The sequence below is a fragment of the Aquarana catesbeiana genome, linkage group LG13 (genome assembly GCF_042186555.1).
Source record: "Aquarana catesbeiana isolate 2022-GZ linkage group LG13, ASM4218655v1, whole genome shotgun sequence".
Taxonomy (NCBI): Eukaryota; Metazoa; Chordata; class Amphibia; order Anura; family Ranidae; genus Aquarana; species Aquarana catesbeiana.
In genome coordinates, this window is record NC_133336.1 from 223,371,940 (window position 1) to 223,389,153 (window position 17,214).

At 40.2% G+C, this 17,214-nt stretch overlaps 1 protein-coding gene across 2 annotated transcripts; it reads left to right on the forward strand.

The window, feature by feature from the left end:
* Nucleotides 1–2,425: 2,425 nt before the first annotated feature.
* On the forward strand, nt 2,426–8,702 carry HAX1 (HCLS1 associated protein X-1). Of its 2 annotated transcripts, none has more exons than XM_073609232.1 (7): nt 2,426–2,605; nt 4,828–5,036; nt 5,198–5,382; nt 6,097–6,133; nt 6,232–6,347; nt 6,446–6,569; nt 8,442–8,702. In XM_073609232.1, exons 1-7 carry the CDS (start codon nt 2,556–2,558, stop codon nt 8,546–8,548), a joined length of 828 nt encoding a protein of 275 aa, XP_073465333.1. In that variant the 5' UTR covers nt 2,426–2,555; the 3' UTR covers nt 8,549–8,702. The 2 variants fall into 2 exon arrangements, with proteins under 2 accessions (XP_073465333.1, XP_073465332.1); XM_073609231.1 differs by having other exon boundaries at nt 2,427–2,605; nt 6,094–6,133; nt 8,442–8,701.
* The last annotated feature ends 8,512 nt before the right edge of the window (nt 8,703–17,214 follow it).

Here is a 17,214-nt window from a genome sequence, read left to right on the forward strand (position 1 = left end):
ACTGAATTACCATGCCGTGGTCTGCACTGTGTGGAAGCAGCCATCTTGTTAGTGGCAGGTCATTGCTTCCTCATGTCAGAGCTGCAACCCCCGGTGACTAGTGCGGTAATGATAGAGGTGGAGGAAGCACAGATCCATGGAATGAATGAAGATTAAGCAGGGAGATCCTTGCACTACAGGTCCTCAGGTGCAGCTTCCTCTCCAGCAAAGGAGAACAGTGATCAGCATTGGTAGTAGTGAGAAGTAGGACATCTTGTGGTCTCTGCCACCTGCTTGTATTGGTCCAATTTTACAGCACAAAACCTGAGAATTTGTCAGCTGTCCCTACACACACCCAGAGATATCAATATGTAAGATGTGACCAGCCATTGTCGATGCTCCCTCCTCTCCCCTGCAGCAGCTGCTGACACATGGGAGCCGGATCACACCCCCCCACCCCTGCTGGGGCACCTCTCCTTGGTTTAAAATCTAATCCAGTGTTTCAACTCCAGTCCTCAAGGCGCACCAACAGGTCATGTTTTCGGGATTTCCACTATTTTGCACAGGTGATTTGATCAGTTTTCACTGCCTTAGTAATTACCACAGCAGTTTCATCTGAGGGAAATCCTGAAAACATGACCTGTTGGTGCGCCTTGAGGACTGGAGTTGAGAAACACTGATCTAATCCCTGAGTTGATGTAGAAGCTCACACAGGGTTAATGAACTTCTCCCTTCCTCCATGTGATTGTATTCAGGCCTAGTGATTGGCTACACTGCATCCCAAGAGGGAGGTCACACTGAACCCCCTATACCTAGAAGTACTGTGGATTTCCAAGGACACCAACAATGAGAATGGCAGAAAAGGGGCCATGGGGAGTATCCGGGGTTGTGGGTCTAACAAGAACCTGTGATTTCCCCCTTTGGCGGGTAAAGTGACAGGTCCTCTTTAACCCCTTTCCGTCTATGGAACGCATAAGCATTGGTGGCAAACGGGGGGTGGGCTGTAATGCCCACACATATGGGAGGCAGTAATGGCGGAGAGCCACCAGGACCGGCTCCTGATCATGTGACCACTGTGACAGCCAATCACCATGGCTATGTGATCGGCCATGCCTTCCCCCCGGGCTGGTAAAGGGACAGCAGGGCTGGGTGGGAAAGGGATAAGCATTCATTGCTCCTCCTCCTCTGGCTTCTATCTTTTGACTCATTGGCCTGGAACAAGTCAGCTGACCACTGAGAGGGCGAAAAGCCTGACCCGCATTTGTTTGGGATCAGTCTGGCAGCCAGGAAAACCAGCATTTCCAACAATGCCCAGCCTCTACTCTCCCTCTCAAGGTAGATTTATAGGGAAATCCTCACAGCCAGCCATTTATTCATCAAATGAGTACAAAAAAAATAAAATAAACATTAAAAAAACATTCTAGGCTCTTTCACACTTTTTTTTTACTTCACTCCTATTTTTTCATGCAATTATTTAATGCAATAAATAAATAATTACCTTAAATCTAATACAATTAAATAAAAAATCAAAACATAATGACTGCAAATTTTAAAAAAAATTCTAATGAAAATAAATTATTTCATACTATACAATTTATATTACTTTTGCAAATTGTCATTTTTTTTGTACAATTTATGTACATTTATACAAATACTACCCATAAAATAGTATTATTAATATTATTATTTTTTACTATTTTATTTGCAATTATTTATTGTAATAATTCTGTTTAATTGTAACATAAATGTTACATAATTACTAATAATACAAAATACTAATAAAAATAAAATAAACATCAAAAACATTCTAGGCTTTTTCACACTTTTTTTCACTTCACTCCTATTTTTTTATGCAATTGTTTAATGCAATAATTAAATAATTGCCTTAAATCTAATACAATTAAATAAAACATAATGATTACAAATTTAAAAAAAAAATCTAATGAAAACAAATTATTTCATACTATACAATTTATATTACTTTTGCAAATTATATATAATTTTTTTACAATTTATGTACATTTATACAAATAATACCCATAAAATAGTATTAATAATATTATTATTTTTTACTATTTTATTTGCAATTATTTATTGTAATAATTCTGTTTAATTGTAACATAAATGTTACATAATTACTAATAATACAAAATACTAATAAAAATAAAATAAACATCAAAAACATTCTAGGCTCTTTCACGCTTTTTTTTTTCACTCCACTTCCTGTACAAAGCCGCTTCCGGCGCACACTGGGTGACGTTCTGCTTGCTTTGGCCAATCGGATTCCGCAGTAGGAACGTCGCGACGCGTGCGTTTGCGGGAGCCATACGTGGTTGGCGGAAGTGCAGTCATCGTTCGGCGACTGGTTGGCGGAAGTGGGAGCTGGTTGGTGTTTTCTTTTTGACGGAAGTGGGAGCAGATTGGTGGTTGGTTAGCAGAAGTGAAAAGCTGATTGGCTGTCCGGCGAATGGCTGGCGGAAGTGGGAGCTGGTTGGCAAGCTCGTAGCAGTTGCTGACCGGAAGTGGCGGTGTGCTGAGAAATTTCCAGTTGTTGTTGGTGACATTTTAGGGGGGAGATGAGCGCGTTTGATCTGTTCAGGAGATTCTTTGGGGCCCCTGGGATGAGGTGAGAGGAAGTGACGTCATTATGAAGGGGAATGAAGCCCTCTGTGCTCTGGCAGGATCCAGAGTCCGAGTCCCGGGTTCGTTCCCCGCCGGGGACGCGTTATCCGCGCAGAATTCTGTCCTTCCCCTCCCCCCCACCCCGCAAAACCTACCTGTAATATTAGAGGTGAGTTCTGCGGGTCGTCGTGCCTCCACGGCGATTATAAATCCGGGAAATAAAGTGTGACGAATCGCCAAATTGAGCCGCGAGAACGCCAACAGATGACGCCGCCCACTGCGCTAAAAATAGAACTCTGACCTCACAACACGTTATCTATATATATATCTATATATATATAGATATATATACCTCCGACATCGCTCCGTGTATTATCACAAATTTTTTTTTTTTAGTCAATGTAATTATTTAATATTTTCACCTTCAACATTTTCTATTATCATTTATTATTATTATTATCCTATTTTTTTATGCAATTATTTAATGCAATAAATAATTACCTTAAATCTAATACAATTTAATAAAACATCAAAACAATAATGATTACAAATTAAAAAAAATTCTAATAAAAACAAATTATTTCATACTATAAGATTTATATTACTTTTGCAAATTATATATAATTTTTTTTTTACAATTTACGTACATTTATACAAATAATACCCATAAAATAGTAATAATAATATTTTTTTTTTACTATTATTTTTGTTAATATTATCTTATTTTATTTGCAATTATTTATTGTTATACAATTAATACCCATAAAATTGTAATATTATTATTATTTTTTACTATTATTTTTGTTAATATTATCTTTTTTTTTTTTTATTTGCGATTATTTATTGTAATAAATCTGTTTAATCATAACATAATTGTTACATATTATTATCCTATATTATTATCCTATTATTTAATGCAATAAATAAATAATTACCTTAAATCTAATACAATTAAATAAAACATCAAAACATGATGATTACGACATTTTTTTAAAAAAATTCTAATAAAAAACAAATTATTTCATACTATACAATTTATATTACTTTTGCAAATTATATATATATATATATATATATATATATATATATATTTTTACAATTTATGTATATTTTATGCAAATAATACCCATAAAATAGTAATTATATTATTCTTTCTTACTATTATTTTTGATAATAGTATCTTATTTTACTTGGAATTATTTATTGTAATTATTCTGTTTAATCGTAACATAATTGTTACATAATTACTAATAATACAAAATTCCAAAATCGTTAATAACTGCAAAAAATAAAATGTGATTAAAAAAAATGCTACTAATCAAAATTAACAATATTATTATTATTATTATTAGTATACTATAATAATTTGATACTAAACTTTATTAATATTATTTGTATTCATGAATATTATCACTTTTTTTTCCCCTGCAGTTTAGGGCCCTTTCACGCTGAAGAGATTTTGCGTTAAAAAAAAAAAAAAAAAACGCCTGAAACGCTCAAGTAAAATGCATCCTTTTTAAAATCAATGAATGTTTTTACACTGGGGCCAGGCGCTTCCGTCGTGGTGAAATTTTTTTTTTCTTGCAGCATCTTTGGAGCATGTTTTTTTTTTTTTTTTTTTTTTTTTATTATTACATTTACATTATTACATTTGATTTGTTTATTGCATTTGATTTTTTGCAGTTTGTTATACAGTAATTACATACTAATTATTATATTCAAAATTAATATTCAGAACATAATTATTGCAAAAAAAAAAAAGAGATGATCATCAAACAATACTGCTACTACTACAACTAATAAAAATAAATTATTATCATTATTATTCTAATGTTTTATTAGTATTATTTTTTTCAGAATAAAATAGTACCAATAAAATAATAGTACTAATATCTTTAATGTTGTTATTTTTATTTATTATTATTTATTTTATTTATTATTATTATTATTATTATCATCATCACAATTAGTTATTGTAATTATTTTTTTAAACATTATTATCGTCAGAAATATATATTTTTATATACATTTTTAAAATAATATAATCATTATCATTGTTATAATTCTTTAAACATTTATGTTATTTTGTTCCCCTTTGTACTGTTTGGGAAATTTGGATAATTTTGCTGGAATTGATGAAATGACTCGGTTTTGGTCTCAGATTCCTTTCATGTAGTCTCCACCATTAAGGATTCTGTTTTATTCCCCCCCCCACCCCCACCCCAGGGATCCGTTCTTTGGAGGGATGACTCCGGGAGAAGAGGAGGATGAAGATGACGATGAGGATGAGGACTCCTTCCATGGCCCCTCAGGTTTCCACTCCCCCTTCTGGGGCGGTCGGCCCCCGTTCCAGGACCCGTTCGGATTTGAGGATATATTCCGGGACTTCAATGAACTCTTCTCTGGTTTTGGTGCCGTGATCCGCGATGTTCCTCGTGAGTCTAATAATGTCCTCCAGATACGGCCGCCATAGAGAGCCGTTGACTCCATAGACCTTCCCCCCGGGGGGTCCTACATAGTACAACGGTTGCTGTGTTGGTTTCTGGTGTGTCCACCTCTCTGCATTGTGGTGACTTCTCTTCTCCCTTCTGTGTAGGGTTGCCTGAGATCGAACCACCAAGACCGAGTCCAGAGGGGTCCCGAGGCAGTTCTCTGCGAGACTTCATGTTGAAGTACCCGGACTCCTACCTACCCAGAGAGCAGACGCCATCTTCCCAGAACCCCCCTAAAGAGGAGGAGCCACCACAGCCAAGCGGGGCCCCCCGAGACGGGAGAGGATGGGTGAGTTACCTCCATTTACGCCGTATCTGTGGATCTTCACAGTCCGAAACATCATGTTTGCCCAGAAGAAAACTCCATTGCTTAAAGGGATAATCCAGTTATAGGTGGGTGGAGCCATTCCTGGCTTATATCCAGAGGAACCCCTCATAATGGGCACAGCGGGTGTACAGACCCGGGAACTCAGCACAGGGATGGTGGGAACCCCTCATAATGGGCACAGCGGGTGTACAGACCCGGGAACTCAGCACAGGGATGGTGGGAACCCCTCATAATGGGCACAGCGGGTGTACAGACCTGGGAACTCAGCACAGGGATGATGGGAACCCCTCATAATGGGCACAGCAGGTGTACAGACCTGGGAACTCAGCACAGGGATGGTGGGAACCCTTCATAATGGGCACAGCGGGTGTACAGACCCGGGAACTCAGCACAGGGATGATGGGAACCCCTCATAATGGGCACAGCGGGTGTACAGACCCCAGAACTCAGCACAGGGATGATGGGAACCCCTCATAATGGGCACAGCGGGTGTACAGACCCGGGAATTCAGCACAGGGATGGTGGGAACCCCTCATAATGGGCACAGCTGGTGTACAGACCCGGGAACCAGTAGGTGATATATATAATTCTGTATGGAATAACCCTTTATGTTTTTGGGGTGTTGCCCTCAGATGGGGTCCTATTACTGTTTATCTTTGTTTTCCTCTATAGCAGGAAGATAATGGTTTAGGGGGCTCCAAGCAGGATAAAGGTAAGTACCCTCAGCCTTAGAATGTCCCATTATGGGTGCATGTGGTGTGATGGGGGGGGTTCGGTCTGTTCTTGTTGTCTGACCTCAGGTCTCTCTAGTTCTAGATTCGGAGGTCTCCTCCCGTGGTTTGGACTCCATCCTCAAACCACAAGAGCCGGCATCCTCCTCCTTCTTCCGGAGTGTCTCCATCTCCAAAGTCATGAAACCAGATGGGGTGAGTACAGGATTAAAGGGGAACTCCGCTAAAATCCTAAATCCGCTCAGCGGAGTCCTCATTGAACCCCCTCGCTCTCTCTCTCTCTCTCTCTGCAGACGGTGGAGGAAAGGCGGACAGTGAGGGATGGTCAGGGTAACACAACCACCACAGTGACAGTGACCAGAGGCGATGAGGTCATCAGCAGCGGGAGCCCCGATGCCCCCCGGGATTCCATTGTCGGTAAGAGAAACAGCCACCGTTGTGGTCGCAGCATTTCCCATAATCCTTTGGTACAAACCTGCTAGCTTGGCCTAGGCTACAACATTTGCCTAGAGGGCTCCCTCTAGTGCCCAGAATTCAGAAGGCGTTAGGGATGGATAGATCCGGGGTGTTACAAGTCTCAGAGTGTTCCTGTTCTTATACAGTCAATAAGGCACGATCGATGGGACTTGTAGTCCAACACCAGCTGAAGATCTGTTGGCTAACGCTGGTCTACTTTAAAAACCAAGGCTCTCGAAAAGGGGGCTTGGTCTAAGTAAAGTGGGTGTGGTCAGTGGTAATGGGGCAGTAAGAGAGGTCATGCATTGGTGGTCAGTGTGCCCCCCCCCCCCATCCCAGTGGGGGTTCCGAGTAGTGTTACCGCTAGAGCTGGTTGGTGGCTGAAGCCAACGGTGAGTGTCTCTGACCAGAAATGAACAATAAAGTTGTTTGTGACCGATCTGCTTGCACGTTGAAGACCCCTTTGAGGTTAGACCCCCCCCCCATCGAGTTTTTATTGCTGTCGATGTCCGCAAAAGGGAGTTTCACCCTCTCAATGTGGCTGTGGTCACCAGAACAAGAGGTGATGGGGAAATCTTCCAATGCGGGGACACCGGTTTTGGTGACAACTGTCTAAAAAGGGGAGAGATTTTCTCTCACTTCCTGTTGCGGCTTTGAGGACAGGAAGTGCTGAAAAACTCCAAAATGTTGCAATAAACCTTTTTTTGAAGGCAGAAAGAGGGGAAAAAAAAGGATTGTGATGGAAGTACAGAGCGTTCTTTTGTTTAATTATAAAGTTTATTGTTTTGGGGATTTTCCCACCCTTTTTTAGGTGAAACGCGTCAAGAAGCCAGGTCAGGGGGAGAGCTTAGTGTTTTGGCTTGTTCTTGTAAATGCATGCAAGTTGCAATAAAGCTTTACAAAGGAAAAATAGAGGGGGCAGGGGAAGGAATGCAATGAAAGTGCAACTTCTTCTTTTTCGTTATAAAGTTTATTTTATTAGGGGCGGTGGTGTTTCACCTTTTTTGAGGTGAAATGCATCAGTGGGGATGCACCAGCTCTTGCCAGAGCCTTTGGTTTGTTTTTGTAAAAAAAAAAAATGCGGTGGAAGTGCAGATTTTTTTTTTTTTTTTTCAATTATAAAGTTTGTGAGTTTTCTCCACCCTCTTGAGGTAAAACGCGTCGAGGAAGGTGGAGCCAGGTCTTGGGGAGAACCTTTTGCTTTGGCTTGTTCTTATTAATGCATCCAAGTTGCAATAAAGCTTTTTGAAGCAAAAAGAGGATGCAGTGGAAGTGCAGCTTCTTTTTAATTATAAAATAAATTGTTTGGGGGTTTTCTCCACCTTGGTGAGGTGAAACGCGTCGGTGGAGGAGTTTGGTCTTGGGGAGAGCTTTGTGCTTTGGTTTTGTTCTTGTTAATGCATCCAAGTTGCAATAAAGCTTTTTGAAGCAAAAAGAGGCAGTGGAAGCGCAGCTTCTTTATTAAGTATAAAATGTATTGTTTGGGGTTTTCTCCACCCTGGTGAGGTGAAACGCGTCGGATGAGGAGGAGCAAGGTCTTTGGGAGAGCTTTGTTCTTGCTAATGGGTCCAAGTTGCAATAAAGCTTTTTGAAGCAAAAAGAGGGAAAAAAAAGGATGCAGTGGGAAGCACAGCTTTTTTTTTAATTATAAAATGTATTGTTTGGGTGTTTTCTCCACCCTCGTGATGTGAAATGCGTCGGATGAGGAGGAGCAAGGTCTTGGGGAGAGCTTTGTGCTTTGGTTTGGGAGGGGGGGATGCAGTGGAAGTGCAGCAGCTTCTTTTTAAAAATAGTTTTTTTTTTGGTTCATCGTCTTCTATTTTCCTCCATCAGGTCCCCGGGACTCCGCCCCTCTCCGCCCACCGCCGTCCCTCCCAGATCTGTCCGATTCGCAGACTATCCTGAGCCGCATCCTACACCGATGGTTCTCCGACCGATAAGCCCCGCCCTCTGAGGTCTCAGGACTCCTATGGAAGATCCGGATAATCTCATTATTATTTGGGGAATCCCAGAACTTTTTTTATTTAAAAATCGGATCCCCCCCCCCCATTGTGTGGCCTTGTCATAGCCTGGAACCCCTCAAGGGATACGAAAAGCCGGGGGGGGGTGGGAGGGGGCTTCTTTAATTCATTTGTCACAATATAAATTTGAATTTGTATAAAGTTGTTGAACTCACCACTCCGTGTCATTCATTTTCTATGAAAGAGGACCTGTCCCTCTAAGTGAGCACTGCACAATGCTGGAGAGCCGGAGTGTGCCTTTAAATACACAGAATCTGCTGATCAGTTGCTTAATTACACTCTCCTAGGTGGATAAGTAGATTGCATAGCTAAATGCTGCAGCACCCTGTGGCCAGCGGGGAGCAGCATGCATGTCTAAAGGGCTGCTGGAGATGTGTTCTTTCATATATAACGTTTAAAGCAGGGTGCTGTGACATTCACACAAGCCTGCTGCTTGATTACACTCTATTCAATGCTTGATTACACTCAATCAGACTGATCAGCAAATTGCACGGCTAAAATCTGCAGCACTTAGTGGCCAGCAGGGAGGAGTAATGCATATCTAAGGGGATGCTGAGGATGTGTTCTTTCATATAATGCTCAAAACAGGGTGCTGTGATATTTACACAAACCTCTATGTATTGCTTGATTACACTCTTTTAGACTGATTAGCAGATTGCACAACTAAAATCTGGCAGCACTCGAAGAGCAGCATACATGTTTAAAAGGATGCCGGAGATGTTTGTTTTTGTTTTTTTTGTTTTTTTTTTTTTTACATAATGCTTGAAGCAGAGTTCTGTGACAATTATACAAGTCTGCTGCTTGATTAAACTCTGTTAGACTGATCAGCAAATTGCACAGCTACAATCTGTAGCACCCAGTGGCCAACAGTAATGAGCAATGCATGTCTAAAGGGATGTCAAAGATGTGTTTTTTTTTCATATAATGCTCAGCAGGCTGCCTTGACATTTATACAAGCCTGCTGCTTGATTAGACTCTATTACACTGATCAGCAGATTGCATAGCTAAAATCTGCTACACCCAGTGGCCAGCAAGGAGGAGCAATGCATGTCTAAAGGGATGCCAGGGATGTGTTCTTTCTTATGATGTTTTAATTAGGGTTACATTCTAATTTATTGCTTGATTACACTCAATTTGTTCAGTTTCAGTGATCAGCAGATTTCACAGCTAAAATCTGCAGCAGGCAGTGGCTAGCAGGGAACAGGATGCACATCTAAAGGGATGCCAGAGATCTTTTCTTTCATGTAATGCTTGAAGCAGGGTGCTGTGACATTTACATGAGCCTGCTGCTTGATTACACTCTATTGCTTGAATATACCCCATTAGACTGATCAGCAGATTGCACAGCTAAAATCTGCAGCACCAAGTGGCCAGCAGGGAGGAGCAATGCATGTCTAAAGTGATGCTGGAGATGCGTTCTTTCATTTGAAGCAGGGTGCTGGGACATTTACACAAGCCTGGCGGCTTGGATTTACTCTCATTATTTCTGTAAACTCTTATTAGACTGCTCGGCAGATTGCACAGCTAAAAATCTGCAGTACCCAGTGGCCAGCAGGGAGGATCATGCACATCTAAAGGAAATCCAGGTGTATGTTCTTTCATTTAATGCTCAAAGCAGGACACTGTGAAGCTTGCATGAGCTGGCTATATGGGTACATTCTACTAAACTGCTCAACAGATTGCACAGCTAAAAATCTGCAGCACCCAGTGGCCAGCAGGGAGGATCATGCACGTCTAAAGGGATTCCAGAGATGTGTTCTTTCACATGATGCTTAAAGCCTGGCGTTGTGACTTTTACACAAGCCGACTGGCTCCTCCCACCAGACTCAACCTTTCTACAGAGCACAGACCAGCGGACAGAATCATTGATGACCTCACTCAAAGAGATATATCTTGGAAATGAAAAGAGTTGTTTGAAGCATTTTGATTGGATGCTGATCGGGGGCGGAGGGGGGGTGGGTGGACAAGGGACGGCTTTAAGCAAGGATGCTGATTCCATTGCCTGACCTTCCGATAGCCACAAGAGGGCGCCCAAGCAAGTCAGGTTGTTAGTAGATCCATTTCAGTAGGACCTTCAGGTGGACTTCTCATGGTCAGGTCAGGACAACCGATAGTAAACCCCACCCCCGGGACTGGTCATGTGAGTCACTACGTGAATGTCAGTAGAGAAGTGACAGTTGGAGGATCCCCCCCCTCCCCCTCCCCGCATGTTGGCACCGAGGGATGCAGAGTTGGCGTCTCGGTATCGGGTAATGATGTTATTATGAGGTGGGACAGCCCGGTGATTACACATTACGGCAGATAACGAGGCGGCTCACCGATAAGCTCTCCACCATTCATAGTCAGCAGGTTGGAAGCCAAGAACAGTCCACACGGGTCGGGGTGACACTTTGTCCCGGGGAGCCGGGGCCGCGACCGGTCCTCATTGGTTTCTTCCACCACCACCCCCCCCTTCCTCGTTCCGTCTCAACGGCTGGTCACAGAGGCCAACAGAAACCAGATCATCTCTGATTGCCTCTATGGTCTTGGAGGACCGGAGCGACGTCATGACCTCACTTGCCGCCGAGGGTGGAAGTTATTTCTTTTCTTTTTTTTTTTTTAATCTTTAGTCTTATTGACCCCAGATCACTCCATAAAAAGGACCTGTCCTGCCTTATTTCTATTACATGGGATGTTTACATGTAATAGGAATAAAAGTGATTAAAATAAAAATAAAGGGACAGTGTAAAATAAATAAGAAAAAAAAAAAAGTGCCCCCATTACTCCTTTGCTTTTAAAGGTGATTTAAAAAAATAAATAAAGGGACAGTGTAACATAAATATATAAGAAAAAAAAAATAAAGGGACAATGTAAAATAAATATATAAGAAAAAAAATAAAGGGACAGTGTAAAATAAATATATAAGAAAAAAAATAAAGGGACAGTGTAAAATAAATATATAAGAAAAAAAAATAAAGGGACAGTGTAAAATAAATATATAAGAAAAAAAAATAAAGGGACAATGTAAAATAAATATATAAGAAAAAAAATAAAGGGACAATGTAAAATAAATATATAAGAAAAAAAATAAAGGGACAGTGTAAAATAAATATATAAGAAAAAAAAAATAAAGGGACAATGTAAAATAAATATATAAGAAAAAAAATAAAGGGACAGTGTAACATAAATATATAAGAAAAAAAATAAAGGGACAGTGTAACATAAATATATAAGAAAAAATAAAAAATAAAGGGACAATGTAAAATAAATCAGAAAAAAAAATAAAGCGCCCCCATCCCCTTTTTTGCTTTTAAAGGTAGAGGAGAGATTTGGGGGTCTCTCCATAAAGTCGACCTGTTATCCTTTTTTCTATTACAAGGGATGTTTATAGGAATAAAAAGTGATTTAAAAAAATTAAAGGGACAGTGTAAAAATAAATAAATAAGAAAAAAAATAAATAAAGGGACAATGCAAAATAAATAAATAAGAAAAAAATGTAAAGGGACAGTGTAAAAAAATAAAAATAAATAAGAAGTAATTTTTTTTTAAAGCCCTCCCCCCAATCCCAGGTAGAGGAGAGATTTGGGATCTTCTAGACCCCAGATCTCTCCTTAAAGAGAACCTGTCATCCCTTATTTCTATCACAAAGGATGTTTTTAAATGTAAAAGGAATAAAAGTGATTTAAAGAAAAATAAAGGGACAGTGTAAAATAAATAAATAAGAAAAAAATTAAAGGGGCAATGGAAAATAAAAATAAATAAATAAATAAAAATAAAGGGACAGTGTAAAATAAATAAATTAGAAAAAAATAAAGTGCCCCCATCCCTCTTTTGCATTTAAAGGTAGAGGAGAGATTTGGGGGTCATATTGAAAGGGACAGTGTAAAATAAATAAATAAAAAAATGAAAGGGGCAGTGTAAAATAAATAAATAAGAAAAAAATGAAAGGGGCAGTGTAAAATAAATAAATAAGAAAAAAATGAAAGGGGCAGTGTAAAATAAATAAATAAGAAAAAAAATGAAAGGGGCAGTGTAAAATAAATAAATAAATAAAAAAATGAAAGGGACAGTGTAAAATAAATAAATAAGAAAAAAAAATGAAAGGGACAATGTAAAATAAATAAATAAGAAAAAAATGAAAGGGACAGTGTAAAATAAATAAGAAAAAAAAATGAAAGGGACAATGTAAAATAAATAAATAAGAAAAAAATGAAAGGGACAATGTAAAATAAATAAATAAGAAAAAAATGAAAGGGACAATGTAAAATAAATAAATAAAACAAATTTAAAGTGCCCCTAGCCCTCCTTTGCTTTTAAATGTAGAGGAGAGATTTGGGGGTCTTATAGACCCCAGATGTCTCCATAAAGAGGACCTGTCATCTATTATTTCTATTACAAGGGATGTTTACATGTAATAGGCATAAAAGTGATTACATTTTTTTAAAGGGACAGTGTAAAAAAATAAATAAGAAATAAAAAAAATGTTTAAAGCGCGCCCCCCCCCCCCCCATCCCAGGTAGAGGGACAGTGTTAAAAAATAAATAAGAAAATTAAAAAAAAAATGTAAGTGCCCCCATTTCAGGAGAGATTTGGGGTCTCATAGACCCTAGATATCTCCATAAAGAGGACCTGTCATCCCTTATTTCTATCACAAGGGATGTTTATATTCCTTGTAATAGGAATTAAAGTGATAAAAAAAAAATTAAGAGACAGTGTAGGGATAAAAAAAATTAAATAAAATGTAAAGCGTTCCCTCCTTTGCTTTTAAAGGTGGGAGATAAAAAAAATTAAAGGTACAATGTAAAAGTAAATAATAATAAAAATAAATTAAATTAAAGCGCCCCCATCCCTTTGTGCTCACACGCAGAAGCTAACGCATGCATAAATCGCGTACACATATGTAAATGGCGTTCGCACCGCACATGTGAGGTATCACCGCAAACATTAGAGCGAGAGCGATAATTCTAGCACTAGACCTCCTCTGTAACTCAAAACTGGTAACCTGTAAAAAAAAAAAAAAAAAAATTAAAGCATCGCCTATGGAGATTTTTAAGCACTGTCGTTTTGTCGCCATTCCACGAGCGTTCGCAATTTTAAAGTGTGTTAGGTATCTATTTGCTCGGCGTAAAATCATCTTTTATATTTTACCCCCAAAAATTACATATTGTGTTTTTTTGCCTTAAATTAACTAAATTAATTTAAAATTAAATTAAATATACAGTTTATTTTTTTTTTTCCAAAAAAATTGCGTTTGAAAAACAGCTGTGCAAAAAACGCGTGACATAAAATATTGAAACTATCAACATTTTATTCTCTAAGGTTTCTGCTAAAAAAAAAATGTTTGGGGGTTCTAAGTAATTTTTTTTTTTAGCAAAAAAATACAAATTTTTTCTTGTAACCAAAAAGTGTCAGAAAAGGTCGGGTCTTCAAGTGGATATACGGAAGACGTAGGGAGAAGGAAGGTTCTATGGACATATAGACATGTATGTTCTATGTTCATGTATGTTCTATGTTCATGTATGTTCTATGTTCATGTATGTTCTATGTTCATGTATCAGAGATGAGGAGAGGAGTCCAGAAAATGGAATGTACTCAGTAGGTCTGTCCATAGTAAGAAGAACAGTCTCCGGGCGGAGAACCTTCCGGATCTCTGTAGATTGTTCAGTAACTTATGAAGATTTCTTCATTCGCCGAGCTCGGGGCGTCTCGTGTACTTTAGCTGCTCCCGTTGTTCCGGTTGGGTCAATTTTTACCCGGAGATCCCAGAGCTCAGCCAGATTATCAGGTGACCCATGTGCCAGGCCCGCTGCCATCTCTTCCATGGGGTGGAATATATTTAACTCTTCTTGTGCCTTTTCTTGTCATGGTTCCAACATTGGCCCCTCTGGGTGGTTCCCCCAAGGCCAGAACATTGAAAGCTGAAGGTGTAGAGCGCCAAACCACAAATCCAAGAAAACTTGAATCGTTCATCAAATAATTGAAAAAATAAAAATAAACAACCAACAGGTTTTCGGGGGGGGGGGGGGGGTCTGAACACTCCTTCATCAAGGCTGGGATGTTGTCTATATTCTTGTAAGGACTTAGAATTATCAAAGTGAATTTGTAAGACGTTCACATACATACATACAGCTTCTAAATGGAAAGAGTTTTTTGATGCCCGAAACGCGTTGGCTGTTTTTTTCCCCATTTATTTGATGAATGACTAAGGTTTCCTCGGACACATTTGTGGTTTGGTGTTCTTCCTCTTTCTCTCTCTGGATTTGGATCCTGGGCACCACAGTTGGGGTGACCCCCTCTGACGGGAGCAGCTTCACCGGGGCAATGGAGCCTTAGAAAATGGTTTGACATCCCACAATATCGCACCACTGATTATCGATTGTCCGATTCGGTGCAATGAAAGCCGTCATTGTAATGGTGTCATGTGACCACTTAGAGCCTATGTAATGAAAGCCATCAGTGTATTGGTGTCATGTGACCACTTAGAGCCTATGTAATGAAAGCCATCAGTGTATTGGTGTCATGGGACCACTTAGAGTCAATGTAATGGTGTCATGGGACCACTCAGAGTCAATGTATTGGTGTCATGTGATCACTTAGAGCCAATGTAATGGTGTCATGGGACCACTTAGAGTCAATGTATTGGTGTCATGTGATCACTTAGAGCCAATGTAATGAAAGCCATCAGTGTAATGGTGTCATGGGACCACTTAGAGTCAATGTAATGGTGTCATGTGAGTGCTTATGTAATGGTGTCATGTGAGTGCTTAGAGCCAATGTAATGGTGTCATGTGAGTGCTTAGAGCCAATGTAATGAATGTAATGGTGTCATGTGACCACTTAGAGCCAATGTAATGAAAGCCATCAGTGTATTGGTGTCATGTGATCAATTAGAGCCAATGTAATGAAAGCTGTCTGTGTAATGGTGTCATGTGACCACTTAGAGCCAATGCAATGAAAGCCATCAGTGTATTGGTGTCATGTGATCACTTAGAGCCAATGTAATGAAAGCTGTCCTTGTAATGGTGTCATGTGATCACTTAGAGCTAATGTAATGAAAGCTGTACCAGCCAGGGCCATGCCATTTAAAGTGTTGGGGGAGGTTAGTGGCCTTCATAAGACTGGAGTAAACCATATGAGGTGTTGCAGGGGTGGAGTGTTATGTATCCATCCTGACTGTACCACATGTGGGTGTTTGGGACATGAAGAACTCTTCACGAATCTAGGCTGAACCACTATGTATGTCGGGGAGGTGGATTTCTTGGTATCGCGGTCCGCACTCAGGACAGCTTTCTTGGACATGATATCCAGTAGTTGGGAAATAAGAGATGAATGATTGATCTGAAGGGAGGGTGCAAGGAGGCGTGAAAATGAAACGGGTCATTGGAGGACACACAACGTAGGAGGACGGTGAGGACTATCCAATGACAGACGATGGAGCCCAGAGAGGACATACATTAGATTTGGAGGAATCTCTTCTTGTGTGTGAAATGTAGACAATTATCCACCTGGAGCCAAGGACGGCCCTGACAACCTTTACCTCCTGAAGGACTACTACTCCCAGCATTCTCCCCACAGGGATTGGGCTAGAACTATTATTCATCCGAATTCTATCTTGGAAAGTTGGCACTTCTTTTTCACTGTTTCACCGGCTGGCAGGTGGGTTATCGGCAATGTTCCTTGTGGTGACCATAAGAGGGTTCTTTGGCTTCCTTGCTGTGTAAGAGACATTCCATTGAATCTTTTTCTATTCCCGTGTTGGATTAAAGGTTTCTTCTGTAAGGCTTTTGTTTAGATGGGTGTTTAATAACTGTAGTTGGAAGCTCTGAAACAACCATTTGTCTCCCTTCAATGCCAACATTGGTAGAGTGAAGCCAACGGGTCAATCCACGAGTGGTCAATTGGGTGTGGGTTGTGGTGCTGTCATGGTGGAGGACCATGGTTGGACTGGTCTTCCAGTATGAGGACACCACAGTGGAAGCCGAGTCAACAGGTGGTGCTGTCATGGTGGAGGACCATTGTTGGATTGGTCTTCCAGTATGAAGACAACACAGTGGAAGCCACTGAATCAACAAGTGGTGCTGTCATGGTTGGGGACCATTCTTGGCTTGGTCTTCCAGTATGAACACACTACAGTAGAAGCCAAAAAGTCAACAGGTGGTGCTGTCATGGTGAAGGATGATTGTTGGATTGGTCTTCCAGTATGATGACACCACAGTGCAAACCGAGTCAACAGGTGGTGCTGTCATGGTGGAGGACCATTGTTGGATTGATCTTCCAGTATCAAGACACCACAGTGGAAGCCAAAGAGTCAACAGGTGGTGCTGTCATGGTGGAGGACCATTGTTGGCTTGGTCTTCCAAAATGAAGACACCACAGTGGAAGCCAACGAGTCAACAGGTGGTGCTGTCATGGTGGAGGACCATTGTTAGATTGGTTTTTCAGTATGAAGACACCCCAGTGGAAGCCAACAGGTGGTGCTGTCATGGTGGAGGGCCATTGTTGGCTTGGTCTTTCAGTATGAAGACACCACATTGGAAGCCAACAAGTCAACAGGTGGTGCAGAGCCACTGTGTGACTGGCCTTCCAGTATGAAGATGCCACAGTCA

What these genes read in the sequence shown, in the direction of transcription:
- HAX1 (XM_073609231.1), top strand. Translation starts at nt 2,556, where the DNA reads ATGAGCGCGTTTGATCTGTTCAGGAGATTCTTTGGGGCCCCTGGGATG. An exon ending in CGTGATCCGCGATGTTCCTC is followed by an intron (nt 5,037 to 5,197) that starts GTGAGTCTAATA and finishes CCTTCTGTGTAG; the next exon opens with GGTTGCCTGAGATCGAACCA. An exon ending in CCCGAGACGGGAGAGGATGG is followed by an intron (nt 5,383 to 6,093) that starts GTGAGTTACCTC and finishes TTTCCTCTATAG; the next exon opens with CAGGAAGATAATGGTTTAGG.